The 21,423-nt window shown below is 38.6% G+C and overlaps 1 protein-coding gene across 1 annotated transcript; it reads right to left on the minus strand.

Moving 5' to 3' along the window:
* Positions 1–11,402: 11,402 nt before the first annotated feature.
* LOC306849754 (BTB/POZ domain-containing protein KCTD9-like) lies at positions 11,403–18,926 on the minus strand. The gene is made up of 12 exons (XM_079385037.1): positions 18,712–18,926; positions 18,068–18,189; positions 17,826–17,869; positions 17,546–17,642; positions 15,489–15,547; positions 15,245–15,373; positions 14,945–15,012; positions 14,256–14,351; positions 14,014–14,163; positions 13,808–13,913; positions 13,090–13,223; positions 11,403–13,003 (listed from the first exon to the last, which is right to left on the minus strand). The coding sequence occupies exons 1-12, from the start codon at positions 18,757–18,759 to the stop codon at positions 12,887–12,889; spliced, it is 1,170 nt and encodes a 389-aa protein (XP_079241163.1). The 5' UTR covers positions 18,760–18,926; the 3' UTR covers positions 11,403–12,886.
* Between the last annotated feature and the right edge of the window lie 2,497 nt (positions 18,927–21,423).

Genomic DNA, 21,423 nt, shown 5'->3' on the forward strand with positions numbered 1-21,423 from the left:
TTCCTGTTCACATTGACCCTGACTATTTCTATATTAATTTTCTTGCCATTTTACTGTATAGTTTCTGGTAAAATTAAAGGCAAACTCGCTCCAAAATTGTTTTTGGAGTGCATTCTTGCATTTTCAAACACATTTTTAATTTTTAAAGGCATTATTATGCAAACGTACCATGCTTATTACCATATGAAATTGAAACATTTCTGTTATGTACGTAACCCTCGTTCCCTATCTGTCGGTCACTACGAGTTATGTCGTGACGACATTAGAGGTTTACTTAGTCTCATGTAGCCAGACCTTCAGACTGATAAGCGCTCGTCATCACAGTTGTAAACACGACGGCTTTCTTCTTTCGTGAGGGGGTTTGGCGTCACGGCATCTTTGTTTCCAGGCGGAACGTTAAAGAATGTGACACACGTCTCCTGGAAATCCTGTATAATCAGAATCAGAATTAGCTTTATTGCCAGGTATGTTTGCACATACGAGGAATTTGTTTTAGTGACAGTAGCTCCACAGTGCGACAGAATGACAGCAACAGGACAGGACACAGATAGTAAAAAAAAAAATGATAAAAAAAAAAAATAATAATGTACAAATATACAAAAATGGACAATGTGCCAAATAGCACAAACACAATATACAAAATAGACAATTCAGTATGTACAGGTATGTTAGGTGCAAATTTGAAATGTAATAAGTATGTGTGTAAAATAAAAAGTATGATAGTGTTTTGTGTTTCATGTTTATTGTTAAGAGTTCAAGAGTTCATGAGATGGATTGCCTGAGGGAAGAAACTGTTCCTAGGTCGTTCTGGTGCTCAGAGCTCTGTAACATCGACCATCGAGTTCAAAGAGGGAGTGTGCTGGATGTGAGGGGTCCAGAGTGATTTTACCAGCCCTTTTACTCACTCTGGATAAGTACTGGATAAGTACAGACTGAGGCCATACAGCACATCCTGCCCCGACGTGATCCTCCTACTGCCACCGTTCCATCGAGGGCCGTGCCTCAGCCTGCTCCTCAGCGCGGGCATCCTCCCACTTCCTCCACTGCTACTCCACCCCGCACTGAGACATCGTCGAGGCCGGCACATCAAGCTCCACGTAGGAAGATGATGCCCCACGTGTCCCAGTGGTCCACCAAGTCCTACAGGAAGACTATGAAGCTGCTCTAGAACACACTGCCTTCTGGACCATCCAGCACGACTCCCCACGGCTGCACCACCACGGTATGCTGTATGTTGATTGTCCCTTTGGTGCCACTCGCACGGAGTTTGGGGACTTGGCTTGCGCTACCCAGCCTGTTCCGCTGGCTCATTCGGACAGTTCGACTCGGCTACGTGATTCAGTTCGCCATGCGACCCCCCCAGGTTCAGCGGCATCCTCTAGACTTCAGTGACAGTCCGAGACGCCCCTGTCCTGTGCATGGAGATTGTTCTCCAGTTGGAGAAGGGTGCAATCGTGCCTGTCCCTCCAGCTGAGGGACGAAGCAGAGGTTTTACAGCCCTTACTTCATTGAGCCCAAGAAAAGCGATGGCCTTTGACCAATCTTGGATCTGCGCATATTGAATCGGGCCCTTCACAAGCTTCCGTTCAGGATGTTGACGCAGAAGCGCATCCTCAGTTGCATCCAATCCAAGGGACACTGTTCCCCTGTGCTGTTCCCCTGTGTCTTTACGAAGGTCGTGGAGGGTGCCCTTGCCCCGTTATGGGAAGTGGGCATCAGGATCCTCAACTACGAGATCAGTTGTTTGACTACAAGGACCTGGTGCTCTTGCACCTCAGCCAGTTGGGGCTTCGGGTCAACTGGGAAAAGAGCAAGCTCTCACCTGTGCAGAGAATCTCTTTCCTCGGTATGGAGTTAGACTCGGGGAGTATGATGGTACGTCTCACCAATGAGCGTGCCCAGTCAGTGCTGAACTGCCTGAGTTCCTTCAGAGGCAGGACGGTGATACCACTGAAACACTTTCAGAGGCTCCTTGGGCATATTGCATCTGCAGCTGCAGTTACGCCGCTTGGATTGATTTATGTGATACCACTCCATCACTGGTTACAGTCCCGATTCCCGAGATGGGCATGGTGGCGTGGTACACATCGTGTGACCATCACGCCAATGTGTTTCATTCAGCCCTGGTCAGACCTTTCCTTTCTACGGGCCGGGGTGCCCTTAGAACAAGTGCATGTTGTTGTCACGATGGATGCTTCCAGTATGGGCTAGGGCGCTACGTGCAACAGGCAGGGAGCCTTGCGGTCCTGGACAGGGCCTCAACTGCTTTGGCACATCAACTGCCATGAGTTGCTGCAGTGCTTCTAGCCTTGCGGCAGTACCTGCCGCTGCTGCAGGACAAGCATGTGTTGATCTGCACGGACAACACTGTGGCTGTTTCGTACATTAACCGATAGGGTCACAACTCGCCCGTCATCTCCTCCTCTGGAGTAAGACGCGGCTCAAGTCGCTGCGTGCCGTCCACTTTTTGGGTGAGCTCAATCATGTAGCCGACGCGTTCTCATGACAGCTCATGTTCCCCCGAGAATGGCGACTCCATCACCAGGTGGTCCAGCTGATCTGGACTCAATTCAGGGAAACTCAGGTAGACCTGTGTGCCTCCCACGAGTCCTCCCACTGTCAGTTGTACTATTCCCTGACCCAGGTACCCATGTCCAGATCTTTGGAAACTCCATGTGTGGCTCCTGGGTGGGATGCAGCAGACCTAAGTGATCTGCCACCGGCGGTGGTAGACACTATGACTCAGGCTCGTGCTCCCTCTTCCAGGTGAGCTTATGCCTTTAAGTGGAGTCTGGTCAAGAACTGGTGTTCTTCTCCCCAAGAAGACACCCAAAGATGCCTGATAGAGTCATGCTTTCTTTTCTGCAAGAAAGGTGGAGGGTGAAAGTGATGCATGATGCAGTGGACGTCTGGTTCCTGGGGAAGCATGACCTGATCGTTAGGTTCCTGAGGGGTGCCAAAAGATTAAATCCTCCTAGGTCACCCATTGTGCCCTCCTGGGATCTCTCTGTCATCCTGGCTTGACTTCAGAGGGATCTCTTTGAGCTGCTGAAATCGGTTAAGCTTAAATATTTGTCTATTAAGCCAGCGCTCCTGATCACGCTCACCTCCATCAAGAGGGTTGGGGACCTCCAAACTTTTTCTGTGAGCGAAGAGTGCCTTGTGTTCGGGCCGGAGGAGGAGGCAGATCCAGCCTTGGCGTTGCTGGGTCCTGTAAGAGCATATACGTGGACCGCACTCAAAGCTTCTAAAGCTCTGAGCAGCTCATTGCGTGCTACGGAGGTCAGCAGAAAGTGAAGGCTGTCTTCAAGCAGAGGTTGGTCCACTGGATAGTGGATGCCTTTCTTCTCCCTTTCTTCTCTCAGAGATGATTGGGGCTCCCAAGTAAATCCCTAAAAACGCCAATGAAAATTGGCAAGTGAATTTTGCATGCTGAGCCACTCCTCGTGCATATGGGTATATAAGGTGACAGCATGCATCCACTCAGTCATGTTTTACGCTGAGGAGCCGAGAAAGTGTCCCGGCATCAGCGATTGGTTCAAGGTTGTGGCATGGGGACATAACATCTCCGTTCCCTCCATCAGGGAACGAGGGTTACGTATGAAACTGAGACTTTTCAGTTTCATACGGTAATAAGCATGGTAAGTTTGCACAATAATACCTTAAAAAACTGAAAACTTTGTGTTTGAAATTGCAAGTGCGCACTCCAAAAACATTTTTGGAGAGAGTTTGCCTTTAATTTTATCAGAAACTATACAGTAAAATTAAATGAAAATTAATACAGTAATAATCAGGGTCACTGTGAACAGGAATCAATTAAAAGAACAAGCAAAGCTTTAAGGAAATATTTTTAACGTGTGTTTGAAAACATGGGTGTCCTAGAATGCATTTTTACGCTTAGGGTGAATTTGCCTTTAATTTTATACAGTAAAATGATTAGAAAATTAATACAGTAATAGCCATGGTCCACGTGGAATCAATTGAAAGAATGAGCGATCCTATACAGGAAAGTTTTTTATGAGTGTTTGCAAATGGGACATCACGTAAAAGTGCAAGGATACACAGATGCTTGGGGTGAATTTGCCTTTAATTTTCTCCAAAACTATACAGTCAAAATATTTGAGAATTATTACAATAATAGTCAGGGTCACTGTTTAACAGGAATCAATTGGAAGAATGAGCAAACCTATTAAGGAAAGCTTTTTACAAGTAAGTGCTTATGAGAAAGTGTGAGAATGCAGATTAAGTTTTGGAGTGATTTGCCATTAATTTGTACAAAAATTGTACAGTAGATTTAACTTGAAAATTAATACAGTACTGTAAACAAGTATCAGTTGAAAGGTGTACACAAACACACACACACACACACAGACACACACACACATATAGCCTATATATAGTAACATTGATAAATTATGTATATTAATAAATTTACAATACAAATTTTAATGTACAAAAAATAATGTATTCAGAAACATTTATCCAATGTTCAAGTCATTAAAAAATCCTGAAATTGAATTATTTCATGATATAAATTTATAAAATAGCAATAAATACATATTCTTATGTCGCTTTATGGTCTTTTAAGGGTTAAATTACGTTTTCTGTAGACATATTTTGGGTCACCGTGAACAGCAATCTATTGAAAATATCAGCATCTTTACATCCATTTTGACCGATACTAGCACCCATACCGTAAGTGCGCGATTAGACGCGCAAACTCAAAAAAAGTAAATTCCTTTCGAGTTAGTTACCATTTCCTCTGGAAATTACACCCATTTATGTGGGCGCGGGACAAACTCCATCCATATAAGCACAGATGAGTCAGGATTCATCTTAGTCGTTGACGTTTAATAAGATGCCCGTAAGGGGTTGAATTGGGATTTGTTATGTGGGAGGGCTCTATGGTATTATATTATATACATATACATATACATATACACATATACATATACATATACACATACGCATACATACACATACACATACACACACATACACATACACATACACATACACATACACATACACATATACACACATACACACACACACACACACATACATACATATACACATTCACATTTAGTAATTTAGCAGACACTTTTATCCAAAGCGACTTACAAATGAGGACAATGGAAATATATATGCATTATGTGTGTGTGCTTTTTTGCAAATATGATTTATTCTAATGCCATATTCTCATCGGGTTTCTATCAGATGTGACATAGGCTTTAAATCTGCATGTTTTTATATTTAATCCAAGGGCTTATTTTTTTACACCTTTATAGAGGGCATTTTCCCACTAATCTCATTAACTTTCATTTCAAATTCTTACATTTGATCTATAAATTCATTTATAATAATGTGATTGTTATTATGTATACGTTATCAAATTAAATAATTTACACCGAATACAACTACAGTAAATTATGAGATTCTTTTAATTGTTTTTTTTTTTTTGGTTTTTGAATATACAAACAAGAAATGATGGTGGAAATTATATTTCGATCGCTACCACTTTGTTCATTTAAATGGGGAGTCATCTCAATTATCACCAGTAAAGTATGGAGTACCACAAGGATCTGTCCTAGGTCCTCTGCTATTTTCAATATACATGTTTCTCCTTGGTAATACTATTAGAAAATACGGGATTAGTTTTCATTGTTATGCTGATGATACTCAACTATATCTCAACAAGACCAGATGAAACTTCTCAACTATCTTAGCTAATAGATTGTGTAAAAAATGTAAAAGATTGGATGACCAATAATTTCCTCCTATTAAATTCAGATAAGACAGAGATATTACTTATTGGACAAAAAAACAGTACACAGAATCTCTTTGATTACAATTTGCAACTAGACGGATGTACTGTTACGTCCTCTAAAGTAAAATATCTGGGTGTTATATTAGACAGCAATTTGTCCTTTGAAAATCATATTTCCCATGTTACAAAAACAGCATTCTTCCATCTTAGAAACATTGCCAAGCTTCGAAACATGCTACCTGTTTCTGATGCAGAAAAGCTAGTTCATGCATTCATGACCTCTAGACTGGACTATTGTAATGCACTGCTAGCTGGTTGTCCTGCATCTTCAATAAACAAGCTACAGATAGTCCAAAATGCAGCGGCTAGAGTTCTTACCAGGTCAAGAAAATATGATAACATTACCCCAATTGTACAGTCTCTGCACTGGCTACCTATTCGGTTCCGTATCATTTACAAAATATTATTACTTGCCTATAAGGCCCTAAATGGTTTAGCTCCTGTGTACCTAACTTGTCTTCCACCACACTACAATCCAACCCACTCCCTAAGGTCGCAAAACTCTGGACTTTTGGTAGTACCTAGGATAGCAAAGTCCATTAAAGGAGGTAGAGCTTTTTCCACATTTGGCTCCCAAACTCTGGAATAGCCTTCCTGATAACGTTCGGGGTTCAGACACTCTCTCTCTGTTTAAATCTAGATTAAAGACACATCTCTTTAGCCAAGCATTCACATAATGCATCTTATAATCTTGTACTGCAGTTATATCTGATCAGACGTACATTATTATTATTCTTTAGCTTGGGTTGAACAAATAATTTTTGCTTAGATGGAACAGCAGCTACGCTAATTATGTCTCTATTTGTTTCTCTGTTTCTGATTAACATCCCGTGGTAACTAGGAATTACAGAAGCTTCAGTCTGGATCCAACCCTTAAATGATCTGAGATGACCAAACACCTGAGAAAAGATGCCAACCCCTCAGAGGATGCCAACGCTCAGACAACATACAGAATTACCTAATTTTGCCATAAGTGAAATATATTACGGTTCTGCAATATATAAATATATTGTGGAAACTTAATTTCCTGTAAAGCTGCTTTGCAACGATTTGTATCTTAAAAAGCGCTATACAAATAACATTGAATTGAATTGAATAGTGCTTTGTAATGGGCCGGTCCTTGGTGGGAGAAAAAAAATAAAAAGCTTTTTTTTTTTTTCTTCAGATTACCAGTCCAGCACTGGCAACAAATACATATTGTATAAAGGAATTATCTACAGTAGCGTACAATAATAATAAAAAAAAAAACACACATTGAGCACCATATCAAAGAAAGGCTAGGGCATTACGTTATGAAGAATTAACTTTCAGATGATGTTTTTACAAATACAAAATAAAGGATGGCATCCAAATATTGAGGAGAAACTGACTGCATGAGAAATATACACTTCACTCAGAACTGCCACTAGGTGGCGACAAAACTATACAAGTGACAAACTTGGAGTAGAAACATAAATACAGAAAAGCTATTTATTTAAAATGAAAATATGTTCAAGACTCACTGGCCATGTAGATGTTTGTACGTTATAAATTGTCCAGTAATTAATATATTAAAATTATTGCAATGAAATTTCACACAGAATCAGTGAAAACATTACAAAATATTTTATTTTATTTATTTTGTGTGTGTGTGTGTGAGAACTACTGCATTACATACTTTCTATATTTTCTAAATAAATACAACTAGTTACAAAATATGCGTGTCGTATAAATTATTCCAACGAGAAATAATTGAAAGTAGGCTAATAATTAGGTCTGTGCACACCACTGCTGGAAACCTTTTGGTTCACACAACTCGGACAATATTAAATCAACTGCAAAAAAATAAATAAAATTAACCAAAAATAAAATGAAGAACTAAAATAACAATTTAATGACAATTAAAACTACGAAGAACTAGCTTAATTTTAAATGTCTGGATGCATTTAATAAATTCTTTGATTTAAGATGACTGCTAACATAGAAAAAGTCTGTACATCAGACATTATAAATGAAGGTAAGGTTTTACCTCTCTCTGAAACAGTGTTGTTAGATCACAGAAGTCCACGCAGTTTGAGATGGTTTCAGAAAATCTACTGTAGCTTTCCAAATGTGGTGGCTATCAAGTGTATCAATTAAAGCAGTGCAAAGCAAAAGTATAGCACATTGTTCCTAAGCATATTTATAGACTCATGTTGATATGCACTGTAAGTAGTTACATTTGAACATATTTACTTATCTGGGCATGGAAACAACTGTTTATTAAGTTATTCAAGTTTATCCAAGGTATCAATCCTAGGTGTCCTTATAAAGTGCTGCATTAACTGGACTCTATCCCCCTCTGATGGAGAAAACAAAGCACTGGCTCCCTGCTGGAACTGTCAATGAATAAAGATTTTCTTGGTCACTCCCTGTAAAATTGACCAGTATTAGCATCCCAGCTAAATGTGCCACTGATTCAAGTCTTTTTTGTTGATCTGACCAAATTTAGTAGCAGTGGATTGGCTCTTGAAGAAAGTGACCAACGAGACTAACCTGAGAAACTATGCCTCTTTCCAACCAAAAGACACGCTGATTTACAAGGCACAGCTTTTAAGGTACTTCATATTCTTTCACAAGAAGGACAGTAAGATCAGGTCACTGTGGTCTCAGGAACTCCCAAACTCTGTCATTCTCCGGACAGAGATCGGAAGATGTGTGTGATCTTTTGTTCTTCACAGCTCGTAAGGCTGGGAAGCGGTTCAACAACAGCTCACAAACCACATAATGCTTCTGTTCAGCAGCCTGTGTGCATATATATATACACATACAGTCAGGTCCATAAATATTGGGACATCGACACAATTCTAACATTTTTGGCTCTGTACACCACCACAATGGATTTCAAATGAAACAAACAAGATGTGCTTTAACTGCAGACTGTCAGCTTTAATTTGAGGGTTTTTACATCCAAATCAGGTGAACGGTGTAGGAATTACAACAGTTTGCATATGTGCCTCCCACTTGTTAAGGGACCAAAAGTAATGGGACAGAATAATAATCATAAATCAAACTTTCACTTTTTAATACTTGGTTGCAAATCCTTTGCAGTCAATTACAGGCTGAAGTCTGGAACGCATAGACATCACCAGACGCTGGGTTTCATCCCTGGTGATGTTCTGCCAGGCCTCTACTGCAACCGTCTTCAGTTCCTGCTTGTTCTTGGAGCATTTTCCCTTCAGTTTTGTCTTCAGCAAGTGAAACGCATGCTCAATCGGATTCAGGTCAGGTGATTGACTTGGCCATTGCATAACAGTCCACTTCTTTCCCTTCAAAAACTCTTTGGTTGCTTTTGCAGTATGCTTTGGGTCATTGTCCATCTGCACTGTGAAGCGCCGTCCAGTGATTTCTGAAGCATTTGGCTGAATATGAGCAGATAATATTGCCCGAAACACTTCAGAATGCATCCTGCTGCTTTTGTCAGCAGTCACATCATCAATAAATACAAGAGAACCAGTTCCACTGGCAGCCATACATGCCCACGCCACGACACTACCACCACCACCATGCTTCACTGATGAGGTGGTATGCTTATAGCATCATGAGCAGTTCCTTTCCTTCTCCATACTCTTCTCTTCCCATCACTCTGGTACAAGTTGATCTTGGTCTCATCTGTCCATAGGATGTTGTTCCAGAACTGTGAAGGCTTTTTTAGATGCCTTCCTGTTTTTGAGGCTCACCAATGGTTTACATCTTGTGGTGAACCCTCTGTATTCACTCTGGTGAAGTCTTCTCTTGATTGTTGACTTTGACACACATACACCTACCTCCTGGAGAGTGTTGTTGATCTGGCCAACTGTTGTGAAGGGTGTTTTCTTCACCAGGGAAAGAATTCTTCGGTCATCCACCACAGTTGTTTTCCGTGGTCTTCCGGGTCTTTTGGTGTTGCTGAGCTCACCGGTGCGTTCCTTCTTTTTAAGAATGTTCCAAACAGTTGTTTTGGCCACGCCTAATGTTTTTGCTATCTCTCTGATGGGTTTGTTTTGTTTTTTCAGCCTAATGATGGCTTGCTTCACTGATAGTGACAGCTCTTTGGATCTCATCTTGACCGTTGACAGCAACAGATTCCAAATGCAAATAGCACACTTGAAATGAACTCTGGACCTTTTATCTGCTCATTGTAATTGGGATAATGAGGGAATAACACACACCTGGCCACGGAACAGCTGAGAAGCCAATTGTCCCATTACTTTTGGTCCCTTAACAAGTGGGAGGCACATATGCAAACTGTTGTAATTCCTACACCGTTCACCTGATTTGGATGTAAATACCCTCAAATTAAAGCTGACAGTCTGCAGTTAAAGCACATCTTGTTCGTTTCATTTGAAATCCATTGTGGTGGTGTATAGAGCCAAAAATGTTAGAATTGTGTCGATGTCCCAATATTTATGGACCTGACTGTATATGAACATACAAGCAGGTGATGTACCTCTCTCAAAGACCATCTCTGCTTGGTGTTGAGCGATGGGCACCACAGGTGCATTGCTTTCCATGGGAATCCATACTAAATTTCATTTAGCAAAATATAGACCACATTGTATGTGTAGTAAATGTGTAAACTGTTTAAAGGTATCATAGATACAAATAAAAGACTTTATATGTCTTATGGACACCTAGAGACAATCAGTTCAGCTGTTATTCACATTTGGCTGTCTGATAAATATAGCAAGTAACTATGCCAGGTTATAATATGACGAACAATTGATACTTTTGCGTTTTGTTGAAGTATTTCAAATTTGACAAACCAACTACTGTTTCTGTTTGTGTGCGTATAAAACTATCCTTACTTGCGCACAAGTTGGGAAAACGCGACTGTGAAGACCTGTGCAATCTCTTTTTTTTTCAGTTTTAGTCTAAAATAAAAAAATTTAATTAAATTAAATTAAATAAAAATAACAGGCAGACATTAAACCTGAAACAATGTTTTCTATTCACTCAAAAATAACACTAAACTTAACAAGACTTCAAGGGAATATTCTTGGATGAATATCTTATGCTCTGTTGTCAATATCTATGGCGTGCCATTGACTACCACAAAAAATTATTTAGTTCCTCTGCTTCACTTCCTTACGTGAAGTTACAGTACATGCCCTGAAGCTTTCTCCAGTCTCATTCAGAACATTCACTGTATGTTTAGGCAACATCATATAATGTGCAATTAAAAAAATCTAAATCACTTAAAAAGTGAGACTGTTGTAAAATCGTTAACAATAATTCAAACCAACATCAAGCTGCACAGTTTTTTCTTTTTATAACAATGTTTTAGATGATAAAGATATATAGCTTTAGATGACAAGTTTTTGAAGGAAGTCTCTTATGCTCACCAAGGACGCATTTATTTGATGAAAAACACAAAAATAACAATATTGTTAAATATTATTACTATTCAAAGTAACTGTTTTCTATTTGAATATATTTTATGATGTCATTTATTCCTGCGATGCAAAGTTGAATTTTCAGAAGCCATTACTCCAGTCTTCGGTGTCACATGATCCTTCAGAAATCATTCTGATATGACATCCAAACAAATAAATAAAGACAGACAACAGGAGATTGATTATAACAGTCTATTTATGGAAACACACTTCCGTAATAGAGTGCAACAAAGTTCGGTAAAGAGAGAACAGGTATATCCTCCCCTCCACACTTACATAAATACAGCCTGATACATAAATAAATAGCTAGCACCCTTTCCACAAGGGTCTGATATACATAGAGAATCACACTTTAAGTGCAAAAGTCTATTTTGATTGCCTTCATTAAACAGGATTGATAGAGTACCTACAATAACATTTGTAAATGAAAAATAACAGCATGTTGTATAACAAATAACTCTGAGCTACTGTCAGAAATCTCTGACCGAGATGGTTAGGTTTCATTTTTTAACCATGCAGCAAATAATCCAGGTCAGGTGATATGATAATGCAATAGTTGAGCACCACAAGACCTAAGCTGCATTTCATAAATGTGCTACACAAGTTTTGGATATGAATCCACAAGTCCAAATTTAGTGCTTCATAAATGTTAACAAAAAGTAGGACGATATTGATGAACAAACGTAATATCATGACAAACATTAAATAAGGAAGCTCTGGATTTGATAGTGACATGAGAAACATCACAAAGTTTTTGGTGTGGGTTGGTCACTTCAACAATTCACTTCAATTAAAACAAGACTAAAAATGGGGAAAATAAGAAATCTGAAAGTGAAACATTTAACACATATAATATAGTGACATTATAAACCAGCATATTGGCACCACCGGTTAATTATTGTGCATATTAACCAATGGCTGAGTGTTATTACACAGTTATTAAAGATTAATAGATGTTGAAAAACACAGCATTTGACTTAATGACTTAAAACTAGAACGGGTCGTATGGGAGGTAGATCAAACAATAAATGGCAAACCAGAAACCAAAACAAACAATTAATTTGGTTTACATGTAAATGTGAAAACAGAATATGTAAGAGCTATATGTTTATGTTGCATATTTCTAACCAGACCTGTCAGTTATATGAGATGTTTAAGGTATTTTCCATATTTTATATACATGAAGCTACTATAATGAGCTTGTTTTGCCTGCAGTAAGCTGTGCAACAATAAGCCTTATCATAAACTGCCTACAGTTGACTGCTAAATCTCAAATTCTACAGATATATTTGGTTGTACTGATTGACTGAAATGTTGACTTCGTTATTTGAGACAAAACACAACATGAAACGTATACATTCGGTAAAATCGAACAAAAGTTCAACTCAAAGCATAAATAAAAACAAAACCAAAAGCAACAAGTTTGGTTTGACAAACGGCATTTTCAAATATTTGGATTCTCTACGCTATTTTTGGTCGTGACTACAGACCCTGGATGTGCACTAGTGCATGAGAGTAAAGCTCAAAGAGAAGGGGTGGGCAAATCAAGTGCTAGTATTGCATACGGTTTCACAGGAGCGTGAAACGAAAAGGGGGGTCGGGGTAAGGGAGAGCTGTGAATAGCTGGCTGGTGAGGTTGCCGGGCAGGGAGAGATGTAATTGGTTATCTCACACTTTGGGACATGTGCAGTGGAGTCAGCATCTCCTCAAAGATGGCTCCTTTCACATTTGAACCACGCAGGTTGGCTTCCTGTAGATCGCAGCCTGAGAGATCGCAGTTCTGCACACACATGAAAGAAAACATTTGTGTCAGTTATAATATGAGGAATGTGGCAACATGCCACAAAATGAACACGGTTGACTCACCTCCAGATCTGTGCCGGCTAATGTAGCACCACGCAGGTTACAGTTCTTTAGCTTAGCATTCTTCAGCGTCGCCACACGCAGGTTTATACCAGTCATCTGACTGCCCTCCATGTCAACTCCTTTCAGATTAGCCCCTAAATCATACAGTGAATAAACTAATTAACCAAACACAAACACAAATCATGATAATGCAACATTAATGTGCCATCATTTTCATTAGAAATGACTGGTGTTGTCACAATACCAAAATGTCAGTAGTTTATACCAATTTCAGTACCACAGCAAAAACTATTGTAACTACTTTAAAAAATATACACTATATGGACAAAAGTATTGGGACACCCCCTTCTAATGAACAGGTTTGACAACTTTAGTAATTTCCATGATTACAAATCTTCTAGGGAATTATGGGCTTCTAATTTTATAGCAACAGTTTGGACAGAACCCTTTTCTATTGTAACATGACAATGCATCTGTGTATAAGACAAGGTTAAAAAAGAAACGATTGATTTAGTAAATGTGGAACTTGACTGGTCTGCAGAAAGCAAAGTCCTAATCCCAGCGCAACACCTCAGGTGTGACTTTAAATGCAGCCAAAAACTCATCACCAAACACCAATGATGGATACACTTTATGGACTAAAGGGAAATCCCAAATGTCCTGTATGTGAGTCATTTTATTTATAAAGCTAAACAATAGCTTCTGTGTGCAGTTTTACCTTCTAGATTTGCCTTGAGCCCAGAGGGATCCTCAAAGTTACATCCTTTCAGTGACGCTCCCTCTGCATTGGAGCACAGCATCTTTACACCCTGAAGATTAGCACCCTGGAGAACGGGCAAGAAAGCCAGAAAGCAAGGCTTTATATCAGTTCAAAGGGATTAAAACTAGAAGAAGAGATTAAAAAAAAACTTTTGATCAGCTTACATCCAGGTTGGCTCCAGATAAGTCCGCTCTCTCCAGGTTTGAGCAGCACAGGTTTGCATAGGTGAGATTGCACCGACTCAGATTTGCCATCTTAAAATTGATATAGCGCAAATCCAACCGAGAAAGGTCCGCTCCACTGAAATTAAGACCCTGAGAGGGAAAGAGGAGAAAAGACACCTTAATGCCAACATCACACCGACTAAAACACACGTCAGAACAATTCCAAAACAAATGTCTTCTACCTGACAGCGTAGCTCTGATTTGGTTGGAGTAGCCAGCAGAAACCGAACAAATTCTTTCCGTGAGAGTGGAGAGTGGTCTTCAGGTGGATGAGAATTCTGCATGCCATACAAAATAAAATAAAAAAATTCAATATGCATATGCATATACAGAACCCTTCAAAAGCTTGGGGTCAGTAAGATGTTTTATTGTTGAAATAAGTTATTAGTTTTACTTAGCAAGGACACATTAAATTCAACAAATGGAAGGAGTAAAGATGTTTATAAACATTATTACTAATAAATAATAAATGCTTCTTCTGAACTCTCTATTGATCAAAGAATATGGAAAAATGTATCACAGTTTCCACAAAAATATTAAGCACAAATGTTTTCAACATTGATAATGATAAGAAACACTTCCTGAGCATCAAATCAGCATATTAGACTGATTTCTGAAGGATCATGTGACACTGAAAACTGGAGTAATGATGCTGAAAATTCAGCTTTACATGACAGGAATAATTACATTTTTATATAAAAATAGAAAACTGTTATTTTGAATGGTAATAATTCAGAATATTACTGTTTTACTATATTTTTGATCAAATAAATGTAGCCTTGGTGGGCATATCTTAAAAAAGCTTACTGACTCCAAACTTTTATATACATTTTATATAACAAGACACACTTTAACACCTCTGTTCTACTACCTTAATGGCAACTTCTAGCTGTTCAGCCATTTGCTCTATTCCAAAGAATCGTGCTTCTTCCAGTACTCCTATAAAACATAAACAAAGTGTCTTTATCATATTAATAATGCTGTCACTTTATTTAAAAGGTGCATTGTATTGCAGAGATTTACAGAACCAAGGTTACAATTATTGCATTAATCTACATTCCCAGGCTCAAATGAACAAAATATATAAGATCTAATATTTAATTTATAGCTAATAAGCTACATGGGAACTATCATTCGAGAATGCCTTTGGTAACATTCAGATGTCACTCACCGAGTAAGTTTATTCCTTCATTGACAATGATCTGGCCATGCCTCAGGTAATTCAGGATGGGCTCAAAGTACTCTGGGCTGCGATCAATGAGGTAAGCCCCTCGTTCATCCTGCTTGTTACCCCATACATCTGCAGATCAAGAAAGAACTCTGAACTGTGCTATACACTGATTCACAACCTGATGAACAAGCAAAACAAACAATGCCTAAGTCAGTCAGTGAGTGAACATGAACTATAATCTTACCCTTCTCTCGAAACATGTGTGCCAGCATGCTGTCAGGCTCCTTACTCACAAGAGTACTCCTTAAACAAGAGGAAACAGACCAGACTTCATTAATGACATCTCAAGGACAGACCACTAAGCATCAGCAGACTAATATTATTTTAGCATTATTTATACACTACTACTAGTTAAACTGCCCACTGTTTTTCAGATATATCTTATTAAGGTCACTACTAAATAAACAATAACTTGGATTTTGAATGATCCCTCTTATTTTGGCAAAATAATTAACATTTTGCAGATTCTGCAAGGTGTATGTAAACTTTTGACTTCAACTGTATTTACACACATATTATATTATGTTCTATATATACAGTGCCCTCCAAAAGTATTGGAACAGTAAAGACAAAATTGCTCTTTTGGCTGTGGAGTCAAGACATTAAAAGATGAATATGAGACAAAACTACAGAATGTCACATTTTGTTATTGGGTGATTCAGCACATACAGTGCCCTCCAAAAGTACTGGAATAGTAAGGCCAATTCCTTTATTTTTGCTGTAGACCGTAAACATTTGGGTTTGACATCAAAAGATGAAGATGAGAGATTAACATTTCATCTTTTATTTACAGGTATTTTCATCTGGATCTGATACACAACTTAGAAGATAGCACCTTTTGTTTGAACCCACCCATTTTTCATGTTACCAGAAGTATTGAAACATGTGACTGACAGGTGTGTTTTGTTGCCCTGGTGTGTCCTATTAACTGATTATTCAAACAATAAATAGCAATGAATGTTTGCGCTCAGTTTCAGATCCGTGCAGACTGCATTTATAGTTAGTTAGACGTGTAACCAACATGAAAACCAGAGAGGTGTCTATGGGTGAAAGACGAGCAATTGTGAAGCTGAGAGAAGATGAAAAATCAATCAAACCATTGCACAAACACTGGCAATAGCAAATAAACATACAAGCTCATCTGAAACACAGTGTACACAGGTGTACATTATAGTACATTAGTACATTACACAAGTAATGTAATGGCTTGGGCTTTCATCGCTTCTTCTGGGACAGGCTCATTAATCTTCATTAATGATGTAACACATGGTGACAGCAGCAAAGTTAACTCAGAAGTCTACAGAAATATTTGTCTGACAATTTACAGAAAGATGCAACCAAACTGATTGGGAGATCCTTCATCATGCAGCAAGATAATGACCCAAAACATAGTGCCAAAACAACAAAGGAGTTCATCAGGGGCAAGAAGTGGAAGGTTTTAGACTGGCCAAGTCAATCGCCACACTTAAACCCTGTAGAGTATGCATTTTAGAGTAACCCCCCAAAACTGAAAGAGGCTGCGGTGAAAGCCTGAAAAAGCATCACAAAAGAAGAATGCAAAAGTTTGGTGACGTCAATGGGTCACAGGCTTGATGCAGTTATTGAAAGCAAAGGATTTGCAACTAAATATTAAGTCTTTTTCACTTTAATCTTTGTTAATTCTATCTGTTCCAATACTTTTGGTAACATGAAAAATGGGTGGGTTCAAACAAAAGGTGCTATCTTCTAAGTTGTGTATCAGATCCAGATGAAAATACCTGTAAATAAAAGATGAAATGTTAATCTCTCATCTCATCATTTGATGTCAAACCCAAATGTTTTACAGCAAAAATGTTTCTCCAGCAAAAATAAAGGAATTGGCCTTACTGTTCCAATACTTTTGGAGGGCACTGTATATATATATATATATATATATATATATATATTTATATATATTTTTTTTTTAGATATATATTAATGTGCCAAACTTGATTAGCAAATGATAAACTTGAGTTGATTAAAATAGTGGTTCACAATTTTGCAGATTTTACAATGGTTGAAACTTTTTCTTGCCTAAATATGCCTTAACCATTTTTTAAAATCACAGCCTTTTAAGCCTTTTGCTTTATTTCCTCTCATATTTTTACTATCAAAAATATCTATTAACAGTAGTTATAAGAATAGATTAAAACTAGACTAATAAATTAGAAACTTCAATGAATTTTAAGACAATAAGACAGTGAACCCATGGTGCATGTTTACCTAGTGGTTGTGAAAAGCCGCCCACCAATATTCAGCGTCAGCCAATCAGTGTGAGATCCTGAGATGTCATCTGACGTTTTTCCATCACTCCGAGGGTCTAAAACACAAACACGTTCATAGTTTTACACACATAAGTACACTTTTAGTTTCACTGAATAATATAAATAGATTTTTATACTTTTATGACAAGCGACTAGTTATTTGTTCGTGTTCCCTGGGAATCTCATGACCCTGGCCTACCAAGTGGCATAAAGTGGAAAAAAAAATGATGTTGGCTCACCAATGAAAGCGTCTCCTTCTGACACGTACAGCACATCATCATCTCTGTGGAATACATACACAATAACCAGTCAGTTCATCCAACATATTATCTCTCATTTGCCTATCCCACTCGAGAATCAAGTGCAAGGCTCACTAGAACTCAAAGCAGGTCAAACCGAAAATAGCATGTATTTTTCAATAATGTTCCCACCATTGTCTTTCCTAAATAACAAATAAATGAAAAATGCAAATGCAACACACCTGATGAGGGCAATGTCATCTATGAGACCCCCTTTCCCATTAAATAGGTTACAAGCCCTGATTCCCAATTTATTGCTGGCGACTGTCAAAAGATCAGACAGAGTCCCATAAACAGCTACAACCTGCAAAAGAAACAAATGCATGATGAAGCAATTTAAATTGTAATGTTTGCGATAATTACACTATTTTTTTTTATTATAATTAGTATTGCAAGCTGTCTGAATGGATAACGTAAAGCGAATAAAGCAATTCATATTGTTCACTATTACTGAATATTTTAATAAATAGTATTTAACCATGATAATTTCATTATTTAACATTATGCACACATCGGAATAAAAATATATGATGTAAATAATTTAGTAAATGTTGCTGTTGGTAACATCAGTACAATGCAGAAAATGCAATTGCGAGGTATAATAAACAATAATGTTAAAATAACAGAAAAGCGAGCTCTTATGTGGCCTAACCCATATCGTCAGGAGTAAAATGATAAGTTAAATGTTTGGCACGCTATCGAATAGTTTTCTGTATCTGTACTGAATAAAGTGAGATACAGTAATGGAAAGGTGTCATGCATTAACAGGACATTACTGTCCCTCAACACTTACTGGAGTTGGGCTAAACTGCGTGTGTTAACTCACCTTGCCATTTTTGGAGGTTCCGTTGACAAAAAGCGTCACCCTTCGCATGCTTTGTTTACACTAATGAAACGTATTAACTGTACAAATATTAATAAATTAATATCTCGCTAACTTATCTATGTATTAAACTAATACCTACGTAAAGAGAGTAGGAAGAACCAACCTAGCTACATTGTACCAAGACGATGAAGCAGCTGTCCAATCAAAACGCGAATACTGTTTCCGACCTCGACGACTGACCAATCACAGGACGCGTTTCATACACTAGTCCCGCGGTTTGGACCAATCGCACACAATTGTGGCGTTGGACTCTTTAATGAAAAACTTGCCTGGTGAGAATGGGATAAAACAAATCACAGATATATCTAATCCAGTCATTTATATAATTTACAGTCTCTAAAAAAATGTAAATTACAAATTCAATGTACATTTTACTTTTGTGCAAATGGATTTAAAAAAATAACTGCATTCGATGGCTTCAAAATATTTATTGAGCCTTTTTTGTACACTAGAGGGCAGATTAGTCGTGCTTTTATGATGTCTTCCTGCTTTTTGTATGCTGCTTCAATTACCGAAATGAGGTAGCTTGCCTGTATATTGTTGTATGTTGTTTTTTTGGGGAAGCTGCAAGTTCAAGAGCCCAGTCCAGTCAGCAATGTCTGTAAATGTTGCACCAGTGAAGAGTGTGGCAGCTGCTGCTTGTAGGTTGTTTTCCGGCATTCCACGTGTGTTTGGACATGATTCCCAATGTCCAGTATGTCCGTTGTTGCATTTCCAGTTCACAGTGATTCTGCTACCAATTGTTTTTATGGTCTGGTCTGCCTCGGACATCAGAGCTCCACAAGTGGATCATTTCTGGAAGAGCTCCATGAGTTTTGACTCATTCACAATCCACTTTCTCTCCTTCCATCCTCTGGGATGTTCAGAGCTGCTTGAAGTGCGTCCTGTGGTAGAGGTGCAGGGGCTTGTGAATGGAGCAAAACTGGTATCAGCAGCAGGTTCTGAACACATGCTGATGCTATAGATAAGTGTCAGCAGAATGATGAAAAAACAACTAGTAATTTCATTACTTATGGATTATAGATAGCGGACATATAACTTGACCACTCACATCAAAGATTAAACTTTTCCTTGGACTGCACACAGCCATGACACTGGACGAAGAGGCAGTGTCCTATAAACAGGGTTCCTACATGTTTCCATTTCAAAATTCCAAACCTCTCATTTTCAGACCATATTTAACATAAATGGTTCATGGCTCTGTCGATCCTGCTTTATCGGTCTGATTCTCTATCAAATCCTTTCAGTAGAGAAGGTAGTCTACACAGGTTTTCAGTATCAACACATGAACCTATAATGTAGCCTATGTTACTACGATGGCTATAATGGCCTATTAGAGTAAGGTAAACCATGTAGGACTGTGTTGTCTATGTCAATTCTACATTCAAAACGACCAATTGCCCATATCAATGCCCATTTCAAAAACATGCCGGCATTGATGGGAGGAATCCAGGTCAGATGCATATTATTTCAGTAGATTGAAGCATTAGATTCTCAGTTCTACTTGATACCTGGTTCTCGATTCCCACCCCTAACGGTTAGGAAACGAGCCTTTTGTGTGTGCATTATCTGAAGTTGTCTTACATTATAATAAAGTACCCTTGTAATTCAGGAATAAAGAAGAAGCTGGTTTCTGCATCCAATCGGGGGAATTGCAAAGAACTTGCCCTTTGGGTGAAGAGTGTGAGCAACCACATGTGGTGGAGCTGTTGCTCATCCAAGGGAGATGCAATGGTACACGAGCATACACACACACACAACTCCTCACAAAATGAAAGTCTAATTGATTGCTAATATGCATGCTGTATAGAGGTGTAATGCATAGTGACATTTCTGGTTTTCACAAATCTTGCACAATAATTTAATGGCGTGCAAAAATTTTAATGTTTTCCAGATACTTTAGAATGAATGTTAGTACTAAACCAATTTTCTGCCTGGGCTCTTATGTTATTGTCAGGAATTGCACAGGCGATGGAAATCAATACTCCATATCTCAGGGGTTCATCACTGGGAGGAAAATGGCATGCAGTACAAATTCTACCATAAAGAGCTGACAAGAGACCAAAGGATGAAGAAATGGTTGTCCGTGGACTCCCCTGCCTACAAAGCCCTGGTTGAAATGGTGATGGATACACGTCTACTGAAAGACCTGGAGCAAATGACGCTGTTCAAACACACAGGCATGTATTTGATGATCATTATACTAAATTATCATTTCAGTGGGAAGTGTCTGAAAGTGATTTACAGTGTGTAAGTATGGGAATGGTCCTTTGAATCGCTTCAAAAGACCAAAATATTGGATTGACCCCTAGTCCTATCACAATGACAGTCCTGCAGAGATCATGCACACAAATTTTCATACAGGTTATTGTTTCAGTTCTCTCATTTTCTTTCCTGTTTTACCAGGACACCTCGAGGTCTTTCATAATGCCCTGCTGAAATACTGTCCAAAGCATATACGCTTTGAATATGCAGCGATGCAGGCATGCACAATGTTGGCCATTATGGACTACAACGAAAACTGGGCTGGTATAACAGGCCTCCAATATGTCATAATTATTATAACCATTACAGACTGACTCACAATACCTTGCTGGGTGTATAATTTCAGGCCTCCCAAGACACAACGTTGTCTTTCAAAGACAGTCTAAG

This window comes from Barbus barbus, assembly GCF_936440315.1.
Source record: "Barbus barbus genome assembly, chromosome: 29".
Lineage (NCBI taxonomy): Eukaryota > Metazoa > Chordata > Actinopteri > Cypriniformes > Cyprinidae > Barbus > Barbus barbus.

Bases quoted from the DNA above. Each gene is read 5' to 3' on its own strand.
- LOC306849754 (XM_079385037.1), bottom strand. From the start codon at position 18,759: ATGCGAAGGGTGACGCTTTTTGTCAACGGAACCTCCAAAAATGGCAAG. The intron at 17,643-17,825 runs GTGAGCCAACAT...TTTGTGTTTTAG, and splicing joins AGAAGGAGACGCTTTCATTG to ACCCTCGGAGTGATGGAAAA. The intron at 14,352-14,944 runs GTAGTAGAACAG...TATGGCATGCAG, and splicing joins AGCTAGAAGTTGCCATTAAG to AATTCTCATCCACCTGAAGA.